This window comes from Lutjanus erythropterus, chromosome 21, assembly GCF_056507025.1.
Source record: "Lutjanus erythropterus isolate fLutEry1 chromosome 21, fLutEry1.hap2, whole genome shotgun sequence".
NCBI classification, from domain to species: domain Eukaryota; kingdom Metazoa; phylum Chordata; class Actinopteri; order Lutjaniformes; family Lutjanidae; genus Lutjanus; species Lutjanus erythropterus.
Genome location: NC_139337.1, coordinates 8020722 through 8036793, shown reverse-complemented (window position 1 = coordinate 8036793; position 16072 = coordinate 8020722). Strand labels below are relative to the sequence as shown.

The window sequence follows — 16072 nt, the reverse complement described above, 5'->3', positions numbered from 1 at the left end:
CCAAGCGGAAGTGCCAAAAAGTCACAGCGGATATGGTTGGAGTGAGACTTCAGATGCTTCAAACTATCTCTGTTGCGAGCTGTAAACAGGATCGCAAGTTACTCAAGAACGTCGCTTTAAATAGCCTGTTGTAGCTACTTACCGAGGGTAACAGTGCTTACTGTGAAGGGAAAATGGAAGAAGACATACTAACGACACTGAAAATATTGATAATAGGAGAAAGTGGTGTTGGGAAGTCCAGGTAAGCTGTAATTATCTCCCAAGAAATTGATGTCGTGGCTCAAGGCTAACCGTTAGCTAACTAGCGTTAGCTTAGCAGCCAAGCAAATAATATGAGGTTCAAAGATGATGCGGTGCTGTAAAATTACGTAGAGGTGGTTGTCATCTTCTTTCATTTCAAACAGATCACACAGTGTGTCTAATATAAGCTATAATAAGGCGTGTGGTGTGTTAGCTGTGCAGCTTAGCTCAGCTAGCTACAGGAGCTATATGTGACATCATCTTTGTTCACGTCTGACAAAGCTGTTTGAAGATGTTGCAATCGAGACCACTTTTCTGTCCTGCCTTCCTCGTGGCTTTATTGCCACAGGGGCAGACAGTTATCTGAGCTTCAACTCTATGTTAGCAGATGTAAGACAAGGCGTGACGACTAGCAGTTGTGATGGCTATGCAAGAAGAAATTCCCGTTTCTGATAATGTACTGTATTTGCAGTGCTTGCCTTTCCGAAATCAGATGGTTTACACATCGTTATGAACACATCCACAAACGTCTACATAGTCGAAGCATTTTACCCTAAAGTGTGGGTCAACCTCACACAAATTGCAACACAATTTAAACGGACTTTGTGTCCTCAGTAGGCTCTCCGTGAGAGAAAAAAGTCTTATATCACATGGAGAGGTTTTGAAAAAAATATCTAAATATGATTCTTTTGTGAAGGAAAAGCAGCGAATCTCAAACAGTTTTCCACAGAAAATCTTACAATTGTATGTTACTTTTCAAAGTAAGGCTGCGACTAACATTTATTTTCATTGTGATAAATCTGTTGATTATTTTCTCGATTAATGGAATTATTTGTTTGGTCTATAAAGAAAATGTCAATCACTGTTTTCCACAACCCAAAACAACGTCCTCAAATATTCTGTTTTGTCCAACAGCATGAAAATATTCAATTTACTGTCATATAGTAAGAGACCAGAAAATATTCACATTTAAGAAGCTGAAACCAGACAAGTTTGACTTCTTTTTAATTATTCAAACTGATAAATCATCAAAATAATTGGCGGTTAATTTCATTATCAAGTCATTGACCAAAATCTACTGAAAAGTCTCCTGTATAATATATAAAAAGTTCTAAGAGATTCAAGTGGTGGGTCAGAGGTGTTTCATAACTATACCCTTTTTGATTCCTAAAATAATAATTTAAATTAACATTGCTATATTAGTATACTTGTATACCTTAAAACAACACTTTTATATTACTTTACAAAAAATTCATGACTGCCAAATTGGCACTAAATGTCGTCAGTGATGAACATAAACTTAAACATTTAGCAAAACTTGATTTCACTACAAAGGTGTTACAAGTAAAGGGAACCCATAAGGTCATTTTTAATAGTCTAGAGGGGTTAAGAACTTCTTTTTTGGACATTCACTGAACTGCATCCGACTCCATGTCCTTTGTAAAACAGTCTCAGGTTGATTCTCGACACCACTGGAGCCTTTGTGGGGACATCAGACAAGACGACATGTGTAAATCCCCTTTTTTTTTAACAGATGATGGCATCACCAATTTCAGTATTTTTCAACACTTTCCCCCACTTGGAATTCCTCAGACTTTGATACGTTATAACAGACATATTTCTGAGACTACAACAGTTGAAAGAGTTTGTGTGGTGTCATGTCATATAATGCTTGTACTATTTCTAATTGCACTTTCTGTATTGGTGCACTAGCTTATCCAAGATCAAACTGTTCACACATCATTATGAACACAACATGGGATAGCTTAATTTAAAGGTCATGCGTGACTAAGCTTGGCCTCTCCAGTTAGGCTGTATAGCTTTTACCACACAGTTGATTTTTCCATTATGTGGTAATCAGAGGTCCTTGTTAGCAACCACAAATCAGCCTAATATTCAGAGCAGAGTATAATGTTTTTACCAACATTAGTCTGGCAATTTATATTGTGTAGCGTGCCAACAGAGAGCCTGGTCAGGTTCACTGTGGTCCAGACTGCATGAAAGAATCCTGATAGCCAGCCTGAGCCATCAACCATCACATTGCAAACTATGGTATCGAGTACAGCGTGCCTTTCATAACGCAGTACATGCTGTAGGTAATGAGCTGCCCAAAGCTTTGTCGTAAGCCTTTTGACAAGTTAACTGTCTGGCCAAAAAAAATCATCTTTCAGTGCAGGCTGATGACCAAGCCGCAGGTTCTCAACATAACAAACCGTAACATGAACCACAGAATGGCCTTTTGTGTAGTAATCACAAGATCTTCAGCGTGATCAACAACAAGAGATCGAATGCAAAAGGGATTTGAGAATACCTCTCATTTTGGATCAGCTAAGTGTTAGCCCAGAAGGTTGTAAGTAATCTTAACTGTTTGTACCAATTCATGCTCTTTATATCAAAGAATGTCAGCAGTAGTGTGTCCACAGTGTTGGTCGCAGTTATTACTTAGTCAGTTCATTCTCCCTCTATTCACTTTTTACTTCTGCTTGTCATTTATGATAGTAAATGAAGAGTCTTTGGGTTTTGGACTGTTGCATGGACAAAACAAGCATTTCAAGATGTCACTTCAAGCCTTGGGAAGTTGTGATGAGCATTTATTTGGCATTTGTAAACTAAATGATTAGGCTAAATGATAAATCGTGAAACTAACTGGCAGATTAATCAATAATGAAAATAATTGTTAGTTGCAGCCCTATTGAGATCATCAATTGATTGCAACTAGAGCCTGAGTAATACTCAATTGTTAGGGCTGATACCAATATTAGGGAGTACAGAAATTCTGATACTGATAAATAGGCCAATATTCTTTATTAAATACATAAAATCCTAAATTACATTAGGATGCTGAAACTATGAGCTTGAACTTGAATTAAGGAAAAGGAACCTAAAATTCTGCATATAACATTCTGCATGCAGGACAATGTCCTGTAAAAAAAATATCCGGAAATGTATATCCTGATACCAGTATAGATATCCTAGCTGTTCTAAGTAAATATTGGGCTGATAATATTAGCCGGCCAGTATATGTAGCTCTTATTACAACACACTAGGTTTGCAGATTATTTTTTCCCCCCGTAGCTTATAGTTGAAAATGCTAACAATCGATTAATCACATCATGTCATGTCTATTACTGTCATTTCTACACTATCAGTCAATTACTGATTAATCATTTTTTAAACTGTTAAATTCTTTATAGTGATTAATCGATTAACAGTTCATCATCAACATCCCTACAACATAAAATTCTTATTTTTAATCACAGAGTCTATGCATGTTTAAGATAGAAATATCTTTTTTTCTCTTTACATTTTCTCCACTAGTGCTGGTAGTTGCTTATAGACTGTGATAGCAGGGTTGTATTGACTGAGCACGGAGGAGGTACTGAGTTTATGCCAACACCATAACATAGACCTGGGTTTGCTTATATTTCCACAAAACAGAAGAGTTTGATGGCCAGCTGTACACTGGTGCATCACTGAGGCCAAAGGCCTTGTTTCCAGAAAGCAATTTTGTATTATTATAAAATAGGCTTTTGCTTAATACAATAAACTAATTCAGACTATGATTAGTTTCAAATGTCATCATTTGAATAATCCAGGGCCAGTTGTGCTATTGTCAAGTAGCTCCACTGACTGGGCTCATTTTTGAGTAGCATACAGATATGTAATTTGTTTCTCTGCAATCTGTAGAAGCCCTTAAATCATCGGGGAGATGTCTGCCTGGCAAGGAATACACAAGTTTCATTTTACCTGAACAAATGACCTACACAGAACACATTTCTTACTTGGCGGTCTCTAGGCATAGCTCATCAGCTCATTGCTCCAGCATCCCGCCTGATGGCCCATGAGGAAAAATAAGAGAATTATGCTTGGGTCAAGGGAAAGGAGTGAGCTTATCCCCATCATCAGCATTGTGATTAAGGCCTATGCACTTGATTAGTCATAGTTAAGAAATGAACTCTGTCCTCCACACCGCAATTTAGCAGTGATATCATCTGGAGCTTGTACGCATAATGCAAGTGAAGGGCAAAAGTGATCAACAGAAAGAGAAAGAGATGCAGAATTCAATAAGTCTGGTGCCGCAGGACAGGTTATGAGAACAAAGCAAATGGAAACCTGACCTCAGACCAAAGCCATTCTGCTGTGTTTGTTAGTGATTCATAATGAGTCTTAATCGAATTATTTCCTTCTTCCTGTCAACAGCCTCCTCTTGAGATTCACAGATGACACATTTGACCCCGAACAAGCAGCAACAATAGGTGAGTAACCCATCCGAGCTGAGTTAATGCAAGAGAGAAATAAATTTAAGGTTCTTTGCATCAGGTGGTGGTGACGGCAACTTCAAGGTCATCATCAGTAGAGTGAACATGAGCCACAAACTTTGATGCTTGTAAACACACACACACACGCTCAGACCCAAATCTGAATCAAATATGAACAAAGATATAAATTAAAACTTAGATACACTTTGGTTACTCATGAAAGGCACTGGAAAATGGGTAATGTCATGGGAAACATCAGCTCATACTGTTTATGATTAATAATGATGTTCTTAGAAAGAAAATCAGAAAGTCGAAATCTGCATATAAGACTTTTAAAAAATCAGAATCGGCCAAGAAAACGCTAGTTGGTGCATCTCTACAATTAACCTGTGAAATGTTTTAATCAGGTGTACATTCATGCAAAAAATACATTTTAACATAGTTATATCCATTTTAAATTTTGTAAACAATAATAAGAATATCGCTGAAACTCTGTTAATATTACAGTAGCTTGCCATATAAGTTAAATTGCCTGCACATCAAAAAGCTCATTAGGTTTATCAGAATATTTGTGCTGAATTTAGAACTATAAACAACTACTGTAGGCAACGATGCCTACCATATTCAGTAGTGGACATAATCTACTCCTCATTCTGCTTCCTAGTCTGTAGTCCCCGCTGAGGCTGCTGGCAGATAAATTATACTGAACAACAGCACACAAAAAGACAGAACCCTCATTATCTTGCTCCAGGAACAGATCTGGCTCAATCACTGTGCTCGCTTCTTGTGTCAAATACACACCCAGTATTTATTACAAATAATCTAAACCAGAAATTAAAAGTCTTTTTCTTATACCAGAATCAAAATCAAGCTGAGGTCACCAGCGTACAGAAATTTGGCCTGTCAGGAGCTCTGTTAACAGAAGGTATGAACACTTGGCGAGCTGCAAGTAGAAGTTACCACGATACCACACACCCTCGCAACCACAGAGATATTTGATTTATTTCAAACTTAATGAGGAGTTAAAAGAAAATCCTGCAGCAGACCGAGCTATCCATCTTATCTGGTGAGGTGGTCATCTTAGTGGTACTTTATTTTTACAAGTGGAAGGTTTTTCCAAATTCTGGTCTGCAAATGATATCTGCTTATTTAAACGGTATAAATCATTTGATGCACCAAGGACACACCTGTTACTTCCTCAGGTGGCCTTGAGGCTGGAACAACCTTAATGGGTTTATGTTCATTAAAGCACTCAACAAGTCCAGATTTATAATCTTTTTATACATGAATATAGTTTTTTTTAATTTACCCTGACTAATGTTAATTTGTGAAGAGCTTGTAGCTCACAATGCTGTCTTTGTTGAAACAACTAAAGGCACGGATTCCAGGAGAGTTTGAAACAGTTTTTCTTTTTCAAGGTCAAGTCTTGGAACACTTCTGCTTTACTCGGCCAACTGGGAATCTTTGCCAAACAGATGTCTTTATTGGAGTTAAGCCTCCCTCATTGACTCAGTTTGCTCAGAGTCAGACAGAAATCACTTTTAATCCACTATCACTTCATCTGAGTTCATGTTCAACCTTAACACCTGAAGTGCCTCCACTGAGAGTGTATTTCTTCCTGTGAAAATAGATTTCTCTGTACATTGTTACATTAGCACACAGTGCATTGGCTTTACGGTGTTACAGGAAAGAATGAAAGTACAGTCATCTTCTGGTCTTGATGAGGTAGATGACATAAACAGGCATACTGTCATGACACTCACACGATAAACTTATCACCTTGTGACTTCTGGGTACAGTCATTACAAAAGTGTAACACTGACTCACTATGACACTTGCTGACAGCAGCTTGAGAGGGTTACTTTAAAACATATTCTGATACAATTACTAATTAATTACCTTGTAAAATTTAGTAATCTAATCCAAGTGCACATTTAGATTTAGCAGCTGTTTATTTTGCACATTTAAATGTATTAAGTTAGATATACCAATCAGACTTAAACACTTGAAACTTCAAGTAAACTGTCATAAACTTATTCCGGTTGGGGGCTTGTGTTTTTGCCCACACACCATCCAGCATCACCACCTACAGTCCCAACATGTTTTTCAGTCGTAGTAGTCTAGCGCAGTGGGTCCCAAACAGTGTGCCCTGAGGCAAGTCCAGATTTGCCTTTGAATTTTGTGGTATTCATTAGAGCTGCAACAATTAATCAATTATTAATTGATTATTGATTTAATGGCCAACTATTTTGATTAGTTTGAGTATTTAAAGTCAAAATTCAAAAATATTTTCTTGTTTCTTTACTCCTCTCTGACAGTAAACTGAATATCTTTGGGTTCTGAATGCAAGGACGTCATCTTGGGCTTTGGGAAACATTTTTACCATTTTCTGGTATTTTATAGACCAAGCAACAAATTGATTAATCAAGAAAATATTCAACAGTGAAAGTAATCGTTAGCTGTAGTCTTAATACACAACGATACACAATTATACAGAAAGTTATGGCAGAATTTTTTATTGACTATATCAGTATTTGGTATGAACTAATTTCCCAGAACATGGGCAAATTCTGTACCTTAAAAAAATCCTTTAGAACTTTCTGTCAAAGCAAACCTTGGTGTGAATTAATAATAAGGATTGCCTGCTTGCCTGGGGTTAGTGAAATGCCGTGTCGGCCAACTCACTTGCCCAACACGCCAAAGAATTAAACTATTTTGTTAATCAGTGAGTAATTTTTCGTGCAAATTGTACAAAATTCTGTTTTCTCTTAATTGTGGAGATTGTCTTGCGTGTAAATGATTCTTTAAATTAGATGGTTAGTCTTTGCATGATGACAGTATTTTCACAGCTGGAGGGAGGGACCTCACTGTACTGTGATGTTGTTCCACTTTTCTGATTTAAAGACAAAATGATGGTGAAATTTCCACCCACTGAAAGCATTTTTTCACTCAAGGCCATGATTATGAATTGGCAACTGTAAGATTAGCTATGGCTTCACTCGAGACCAGTGTGGCGTTGTAAGACTCAAAGTTTTGCAATGTATGTGCATTTTTTTTTCTTAAAAATTTATTCAAAATTTGCAATCTTGCTAATAATTTCCATTTTTACTAAATCTATCTATAATCTATGATTGTCTTTTTCCTGTAACTGTAATGGAATACAGTTAACTTTTTTGTATCCTTATTATGTAAGTCTGTTACTTATAATCCTTTATTCCTCAAGCCTGGTTGTGATGCTCTCAGTATATTTATATCACACAGTGATTTGAGGTCCTCCATGAAAAGGTTGGCCCACAGAGATGAACCCAGCCTTGACTTCCAGCGGTAGTGACATCTTGTTGTGTTGTGATATAACTAACAGATGCTGCACTGTATGTTCTCTGGGAAAGGCCTGTCTCACTTTGTACTGAATTAAAGCAGGACAGACTGGTCCTGGTTCAGGGCAATGTTTAGTGTAAACTTCTCCCCACATGCATCTGGCAACAGTATCTGAGCAACCCTGCTGGACTGGAGGAAGAGCTAGTTGTTGTGATTAACTGTGTGAACAGACTGTATATTTGTGTGTAAGTGTGATGCTGTATGTCGTATATCCTCAGCCTGTCTTCATGTCCCTTTTCTCCTCCTCTGTTTTGGCTCTGAATCCTCCCTGAGTCCCAGATGTAAAAACAAGGCCGTCACAAGTGTACATTCCCCTGGTAAATCTGTCAGTGGTTGCTAAAACTCAGGCAGATTTGTCATCCAGACGCTGCACGCTCTGCACACTGACACACTGCACAAAGGCAATATCGGAGATTTACCTGTTGAGGGGAAGGAAAGGGGACAAAATTGTTATTTTCATGTAAATGTCTGATCCTTTGGGACCTGGCGGGATTTTTTGGGGTGAATCATGGCTCCCTGAGCCATTCCACAGGTGGTAGAATTTTATTGTTATTATTTTAATACAGACCAGTATTAGTTTCAGTTCAGGACAGTAAACCACAAACCATCCCTTTGTGGTGCACATTGTCACTCCATGATTTAAATACAGGACATGGGATGGGCGTAATGCCAGTCTGAAAAGACGGGGTTAGCAAAAGTTTAGACATTGTGTGGTGTGTATGTTTTTACAATTCATCATTCATAATTATAGTCTGTCTGTCACCATGATATAATATTCGTGGCCAAACCTGTGAGAGTCACCATATTTGGACTGAAGCAGGATGAGGTAATGATGACAGTATGAGTGACTGACTGGCTTTTTATGGTCTAGGTGTTGACTTCAAGGTGAAGACCATTACTGTGGACGGTAACAAGGCAAAGCTGGCAATATGGGTAAGTGACTGTTCACTCCCTTCAGTGACATTCATCAAACAATGCTTTATAATTAGGTTGTAAATGCTTTATAAGTAATCAATAAGCTGTTATAACATGTTAGATCAAAAAGAGCAACAATGACCTGTTGCTTGCCAAAACGTGAGCCCACATTCATCTGCATTGTTAAACCTCAGATCCCATTGTCTTCTCACTTTGTATTCTCCATCAGGCAGCGTTAGAGTTGTCAAGGTACCAGAATGTTTTTTCTGCAGCACAATAAAAACTGTACTACTCTGATGTGTGCACTAATGTGCACTTAAATCATTGTTTTAATACAGCTTTGGTACTTTTGATACCATATACTTTTAGTACTGTATTGTTTTTAAACATGTGGTATTGAAAAGGTATTGATGGTTCATCACATATTTGTAATAAGTTCCTAGCATTTAACTCCCAGCATATCATAATAGTCCAGAAGTTTCATTTGGCATCAAATTAACATGTCAGATTACCAGATTGATACACTAAGGCTTTGTCAATATTGTTTATCTTGACATTTTCAGCATGCACAGTTTTACACACTTATGCACATATTTTTTGCATATTTTACATACTTCTTATTTCTATTTTCTTACAATTTCTCTATGAATGGAACAACTGTAGTATAAACCAATATCCCCCCATGGATCAAAAGTATTTCTGATTTTAACTTCTTTATGTTGTTAATTAATACTTTATACAAAGTTTACAGTCAAATAAGTGCAGTCTTATTGTAGAGTGGTACTAGAAAGCGTGACTCTTGTCTTTCAGTCAGAGGAGAGGGATTAACTATCGAACTCCTCCATCACTGCATTTTTTTCTGTTCTCTCAAGTGGCCAGAAGATGGCGCTTATGTAACACCATTTCTGCCCTGACGCTCCTTGAGGGACACAGAGGAGTCAGTCTTGTTGTTTATGTCCGTCTGCCCTGGTTTTCCTTCTGTTTGAGCCACCAGTTTCTCCTGCATGTGTGTGTGTGTGTGTGTGTGTCTCCAGTAGTGCTGACCTGGTTGTGTTTTGCAGGACACTGCAGGACAGGAGCGCTTCCGAACTCTGACACCCAGCTACTACCGTGGTGCCCAGGGAGTCATCTTGGGTAAGCAGAGCTGTTGACGCCATCATTGCTCAAGCACCTGTGTGTGTTAGTGTGTGTGTGTGTGTGTGTGTGTGCATGCGCATGTGTGTGCGTGTGTGCCCTTTTCACTTCAGAGTCAGGCTCCTGGTTGTAAAGAAAGTGATGGTTTTTCATCCTGTGACCCGCACACACGCACCTCTTTCTCTGTGGAAGTTAGTTTATGCCCTTAAGTCTGACTCCTCATATGGACATGCATATACAGTATGTATATGAACACACACGCACACACTCACACAGGAACTGAGTTAAACCTCTTAAACAGACTTCCTCCTCTGCAGCTGATGGTTTTTGACCACTTTAATGATGTATAGAACACAAGGCGCCTGCTAAAGCACTGGGAATATGAGAGCTCGCCATGTGATACTATCAGAGGACTAATATCCATTTGGTTTTATCAACCATGTGATTTGACTTGATACCATATTACTGTACCATATTAATACCATTATTATTTAAGTTGTTTATTTTATATTTTTTGTTCTATTAATTACATTTTTTTAAGGATTAAATAAATCAGGATTATGGAGACTAAAGTTTTATAAGGTCTGTGCTTCTCATTAAAAAAAGCAATCAAATCTAAGGCTGGTTAGACTTAATTCACTCTTGAAAACATTGTTTTTCCAGGTTATATTATAGTTTTTCTATCAGATCCTACAGGACAGTGCCATCATAATTAGGGCTGAACAATATGGTAGAAAAAATCTAATTGCAATTATTTTGACAGATACTGCAATTTCTATATCATTCACGATTAATGGGAAAATCATTTAATGTGTGTTTTTTTTCAGTGAAAAAACTTTTAAAGTCATCATGATGTAACATTTCTTGGGGTCTTTGCCAAAAAAACATGATTTCTTACATCTGTAGAACAATTATTAAAAATAGCAGTAAATAGAACGAAGAATAAAACGAAGAATTTTGAAGAAAGAATTTTTCAGTTCACGGCCTCTTAGATTTAATCACTCTTGCAAATATTGTTTTAAAGTTAATGTCATATTTTTACTATTAAGTCTTACATAAAATGTTAGTAATCCAAGACAGTACCATGATTATGCTGATATAGGTGTTACTGTGCTGAAAATTTGTCCAGTTGTTGAATCATGGATAAAGAGATGGAAAAATGTCTTTCCCCCTCTCCTTTCTTTGGTCCTAAAGTATGAACTTTTCTATGAAGCGTAGAGTGTGTGTAAATATTTGCCCTCATTCTGACCATGTCTTGTGTTTTTTGTTTTTTTTTCACAGTGTATGATGTCACACGGCGGGAAACCTTTGCCAAGCTCGACAACTGGCTCAATGAGCTTGAGACATACTGTACAAGGAACGACCTCGTGAAAATGCTTGTGGGGAATAAAATCGATAGGGTGAGTGTGTTTGTGGTCACGTGTGAAATGATTGCGTTTCCTCTCAGGCTAACAAGGTTGTCACTCACTGTACTGTACTCTCTGTGAGCTGTCACAGAAATTCATGATTTTTAACAGACTTTAAAATTTTTTTGATACATTTTAAAATTGTTTTTCTGTATCTAGTTGCAAAAATATGTATATACAGACACTTTGTATAAACATATGTTCCAAAGAAGAGGAAAATAAATTGCCAAAAATAAGTATTTAAAAAAAGGCAGCTTACAGCCAGATGACAAATTACAGAACTAAACGATGGTGGCAGACCCACTTTCATATTTCTGGCAGCTGCGTCTTTACCAGGATACCAGAATCACTCAGTGGGGATAAAAATGCCCACTAAGTAGAGCATTATGAATTTATTGTGTCCTGTTCTTTGTCTATGAAAATCACTTTTCCCTCTCTGCCCCGTGACGACCACAGTAGCTGACAGCTCCGCCCGGCAGACCTCAAATAAGCCATTACCTCTCTTTTGTTTTAGGAAAACCACGAGCTAGACAGGGCAGAAGGGCTGAAGTTTGCGAGAAAACATTCCATGCTTTTTATAGGTAAGTCAGGAGGATTCCCCACTCTACAAAGACCTGCTGGGCATGAGTTACAGCAGACTATTACACAAGGGAAACTGCTTTTGAAATAACTATCATACTTGCAGAGGAATGCTTGAATAGTTCTATATATAAACCAGGCTGCGTGTATCATCTTCTGTGCGCTTTCATTTTCCCCTGTACCTATTTTTCAGATTTGTCAGTAACTTAGAAGAGTTGAAATGCCTTCAAGTTAAACACCTAGTTTTTATCTTCATCAACTACTGAAAATGTTATTTTTAAACTGTTGAAATGGAAAGATTCCATTCTGATCTTTCCAAGGCATTTCCTAACATATTAATTCTGATTTGCCTTTTTTCGAATAAGATTTATCTCTTCATCCTACATTTATTACTGGTTTAATGTTTCTGGATATCATCATGTTGTGGAGCGGGTGTTGACTATATCCCCTAATAACCTCCTAAGGTTCACTATTAGTGTCTGGGGGTTGACAGTTATTGTTGAGACATTTTCCACCGCTCGGCCGTCCAGTCTGGGAGCCCAGCAGATGATGACATCAACATGCGGACGTTAACAGTTGTTTTATCTGTAGCTCATCATCTTTTCTCCCGTTTCCATCCTACTTTAATACACCTCATCTTCATTTTTTTAAATCGTTTATTTCTTTTTGCTGTTTTCTCCTCTTCTGTATGTTTCCCTGTCCTTTCACTCCTCCTTCCTTTATTTTCCCCCTCGCCGCTCTGTTCCTCCAGAGGCAAGTGCTAAAACCCGGGACGGTGTTCAGTGTGCATTTGAGGAGCTGGTGGAGAAGATCATCCAGACTCCCGGTTTATGGCAGAGCGAGAACCACGGCAGAGGAGTCCAGCTCACCGACGAGGACGCGGGAGGCGGATCCTGCGGCGGCTACTGCTCCCTGGTCTAGACAACACACAGAGACACATTCGCACACACATGTTCAAACGTAATACCACACACAGTGTCACACACAAGCATAGACACAAACACACACACCCCTCCCTCCCACTGTGTGCTGTCCTGAGCTGAGCTCCCTCCTCAGACATGAAGGCAGTGGAGGTCTGACTGTCTCCCCTCTGCTGAGCTGAAAGGGTTGACCATCCACACACACACACATACACACACACACACACGTGCGCGCGCTCTACCTGTGTTCACACAGACACTACTTTTTGCACACTTTCTAATAACAACGCTGCGCTAAAAATGCAAAATGCAGCTCAGCCTTCCTCTTAATGGAATTTGAGTGAGTTTTTCTCTCCTGTTTTATTTGGAGTTACAGTTTTTGTGCAGTTTCGGGACCTTGGTCAAAATATCAACCATTCTCACTTTATACTAGAGATGTATGCGACTCAGAATTTTCAGTCAAATGGGATTAGGCTGTTTAATACGAATATTTGATAATTCCTTCCCTTTTCTTTGGTTCAGCGCCTACATGAGTATGTTTTACCCGTAATGTCTTTCTTCATCATCAGTGATGTGGAAACATCAGATTTCCACACACACAGAGAAAGTTAAAGTATGTGTTCTCCTGCTCATGATTCAGGTATAAAATGCCTGCGCACCACGGTGTGTGCAGCGCACCATATGCGCTCCGTCTCTGTCACCCTTCTACACTCCCAGCGTAGTTCATTTTGAGGTTTATGGTGATTTAGAGACTCAGTTTGTAAAGTTTCAGCCATTTTTGCTCGGCAAAGACCGGCCAGAGGATTTGGGCCCCCTTACAGGTAAATAGCGATATACATATATTTTTTTATGCGTATAAACTGGCAAAGACCTTGTATTGACTGCCAGTGAAATTAGAGTGGTTGTTTTTACCCAAAAAGCAGTGGGCGTGATTCAGAACAAAATATCCGGATGGGTTGCTCCAATCCATTGCTCTGTGTACAATGACGCAACTAAAAAACAAGCTGAAACTTATTTTCCAACCACTCATTTCACTTTTTCTAAACAGTTAACCACCAGCGCATGTTATCACATGGACTTTTTAATGATGCGCCAGCAAATGTGAAAATATATTTATGATCCCCCTTATTTATAATCCCTAATTGAAATGTTCTCTCTGCACACTTTCTAAACCTCGGTGTGGTTTATCATGTTATTGTAATGCACCCAGACTAGGAAAAGAATCTGAGTCGATGAAGGGGTCTCTGAATGATGATTCTAATCTTGGACTTTCACAGGGCAACCCTACTTCATACATATCTTTTAGTGATAGCAATGAAATGAGTCCAGAAGTATAAACCAAAGTTAGTCAACCATATGGCTAAATCTCTGAAGTATGATAATGAGAATGGAAAAAAAACTGTTTTAACCAAGGGTTCTCTCTTGTCTCCAGCATGCTTATTGTCCTCGGAGCACCTTGCCTTAGCGAGCATATCTGTACGAATGCAGGGCCGACTTTTCTCCAGCGTTTGTCTTTCCTCTGCTCCGTCCCCAATGCGCTTGATCCTGATCCTGCCCCTCAGACTCTCTGAACATTATGCTGCTTAAAGAGAAGCTTATCAGGCTAAGCCATCTTGTATTCCATCTCACCAGTCTCAGTCAAAGGTTTGGGATCATGTGTCTCTGTTGTCCACACAACTGCCTCATTTCTTCAGAATATAATAGAATTACCAAGTGTCTGGAATGACGTTTTACTACTTTTATTGACTTGGACTTCAAACCTGTGGTGTGTTTTGAAGAGTGCATAAATCAAAGAGATTGGCACCAGCCAGCTTTCCACTGGGTGCACAAGAAGAGGGAACCTCTTAAAATTGCACGCCTTTTGTTGTAACGAGTTGCTTTAATGGGGTGCGACTTACTGGCACTCCCTCACTCAGACAGATAATATCAGTAATATCACTATGGTCTTTCATATACATCCGTTTGACTGGACAGAGACAAAGGAAAAGTGTTCAATATTAGACGGGGCAGTGAGTCATAAGGGTGTTTCCACTGAATTTGGAAAATCAAAGAGAAAGCTGTGCGCTCCACACTGCTAATGGATTTCGCAGCACTCCTATCTGTGTGTTTGTATCTGAGAAGCAGTTATAAACGTACTGTACCCCTGACCTCTGGCCATGTTTGTAGTATTCGAGTGCTGGTGTGTGTTCTGGGAAAAGTAGTTCTGAGAGCTTGATCTTGTTCCAGGGATGGTGAAAATGACATGGATTCAAGCATGTCTTGTCACAAGTTGAACTTTGTTTTTTTTATCTCTTTTTAATTGCATGGGAAACTGCGTGCCATTCTTTTGTGTTTGTTTGTCCGATGAACAACCTCCAGAGGCTGTTTACAATAAACACTTTAACTTATATTTAGCTGAGAATAAAACATTGCATACAGGTTTACCATTGGGATTTAATGGTATAATTAAACAAAAAGGATGTAGGCTTTTACTTATTAAACTGGTATAGCTGTCTTTTTTGTGTTCAGAAATATGTCGAAACATGTATACCTTTGTAAATTGTGTCTATTTTAGGAATTTGATGGAATAATTCCTGTATGAATTGTAAAGCTGAATGTATACATATTTCACTACAAACCGCCCTATGTATTAAACTAAATAAACTTCTTTTTTAAGTGAATATGAGTGAATATTTCAGTGTTAATGCTACTCCAAGTTTTGTTGAGAAGCCGCTGCCATCTATAACTGGAAGAGCCAAATGAAGAATAAGTCCAAGTCTTCGGCAGAGATGACCAACAACTCTGCTGTCATCGTTGCCATGTTGGAAATGTCACTGTTAGGTGATGGGTTTTTCACTCAGCGCCCCTCACATTCCTCTGTCCTCAGAATAAAGACTTGTGTTTAAACAGTGTCCGAGGAACCCTCAGACCCCAGACGTGTGATCTATCTAAATCATCTTTTTGGCAGACTGCTCAGGAAACACCACCACAGCCATAACTCACTCTACCATTGCTTTAACTGGGATGTGCATAATTCCTGGGCGATTATGAAAGGGTCGGAGCTGGCAGCAAGAGCGAGGACTCTTCCCTCGTAGCGTATCCCTCATCTCCTGCCGCGGTCCAGGCAGCCGTCTGGAAATATGTCTCAGTCAAACAACAACGGAGGCATACAGCGTAGTGATGCCTTCATGTGGTCCAACCATGTGCTGAGCTGCAGTGCTGCCGTTTCCTCATGCCTACACTGGAAAAACATCAGCTACTC

The 16072-nt window shown here is 38.8% G+C and overlaps 1 protein-coding gene across 1 annotated transcript; it reads left to right on the top strand.

Moving 5' to 3' along the window:
- Positions 1-32: 32 nt before the first annotated feature.
- On the top strand, positions 33-15491 carry rab18a (RAB18A, member RAS oncogene family). The gene is made up of 7 exons (XM_084747250.1): positions 33-241; positions 4441-4496; positions 8749-8810; positions 9854-9926; positions 11208-11326; positions 11847-11913; positions 12663-15491. The coding sequence occupies exons 1-7, from the start codon at positions 174-176 to the stop codon at positions 12830-12832; spliced, it is 615 nt and encodes a 204-aa protein (XP_084603376.1). The 5' UTR covers positions 33-173; the 3' UTR covers positions 12833-15491.
- The last annotated feature ends 581 nt before the right edge of the window (positions 15492-16072 follow it).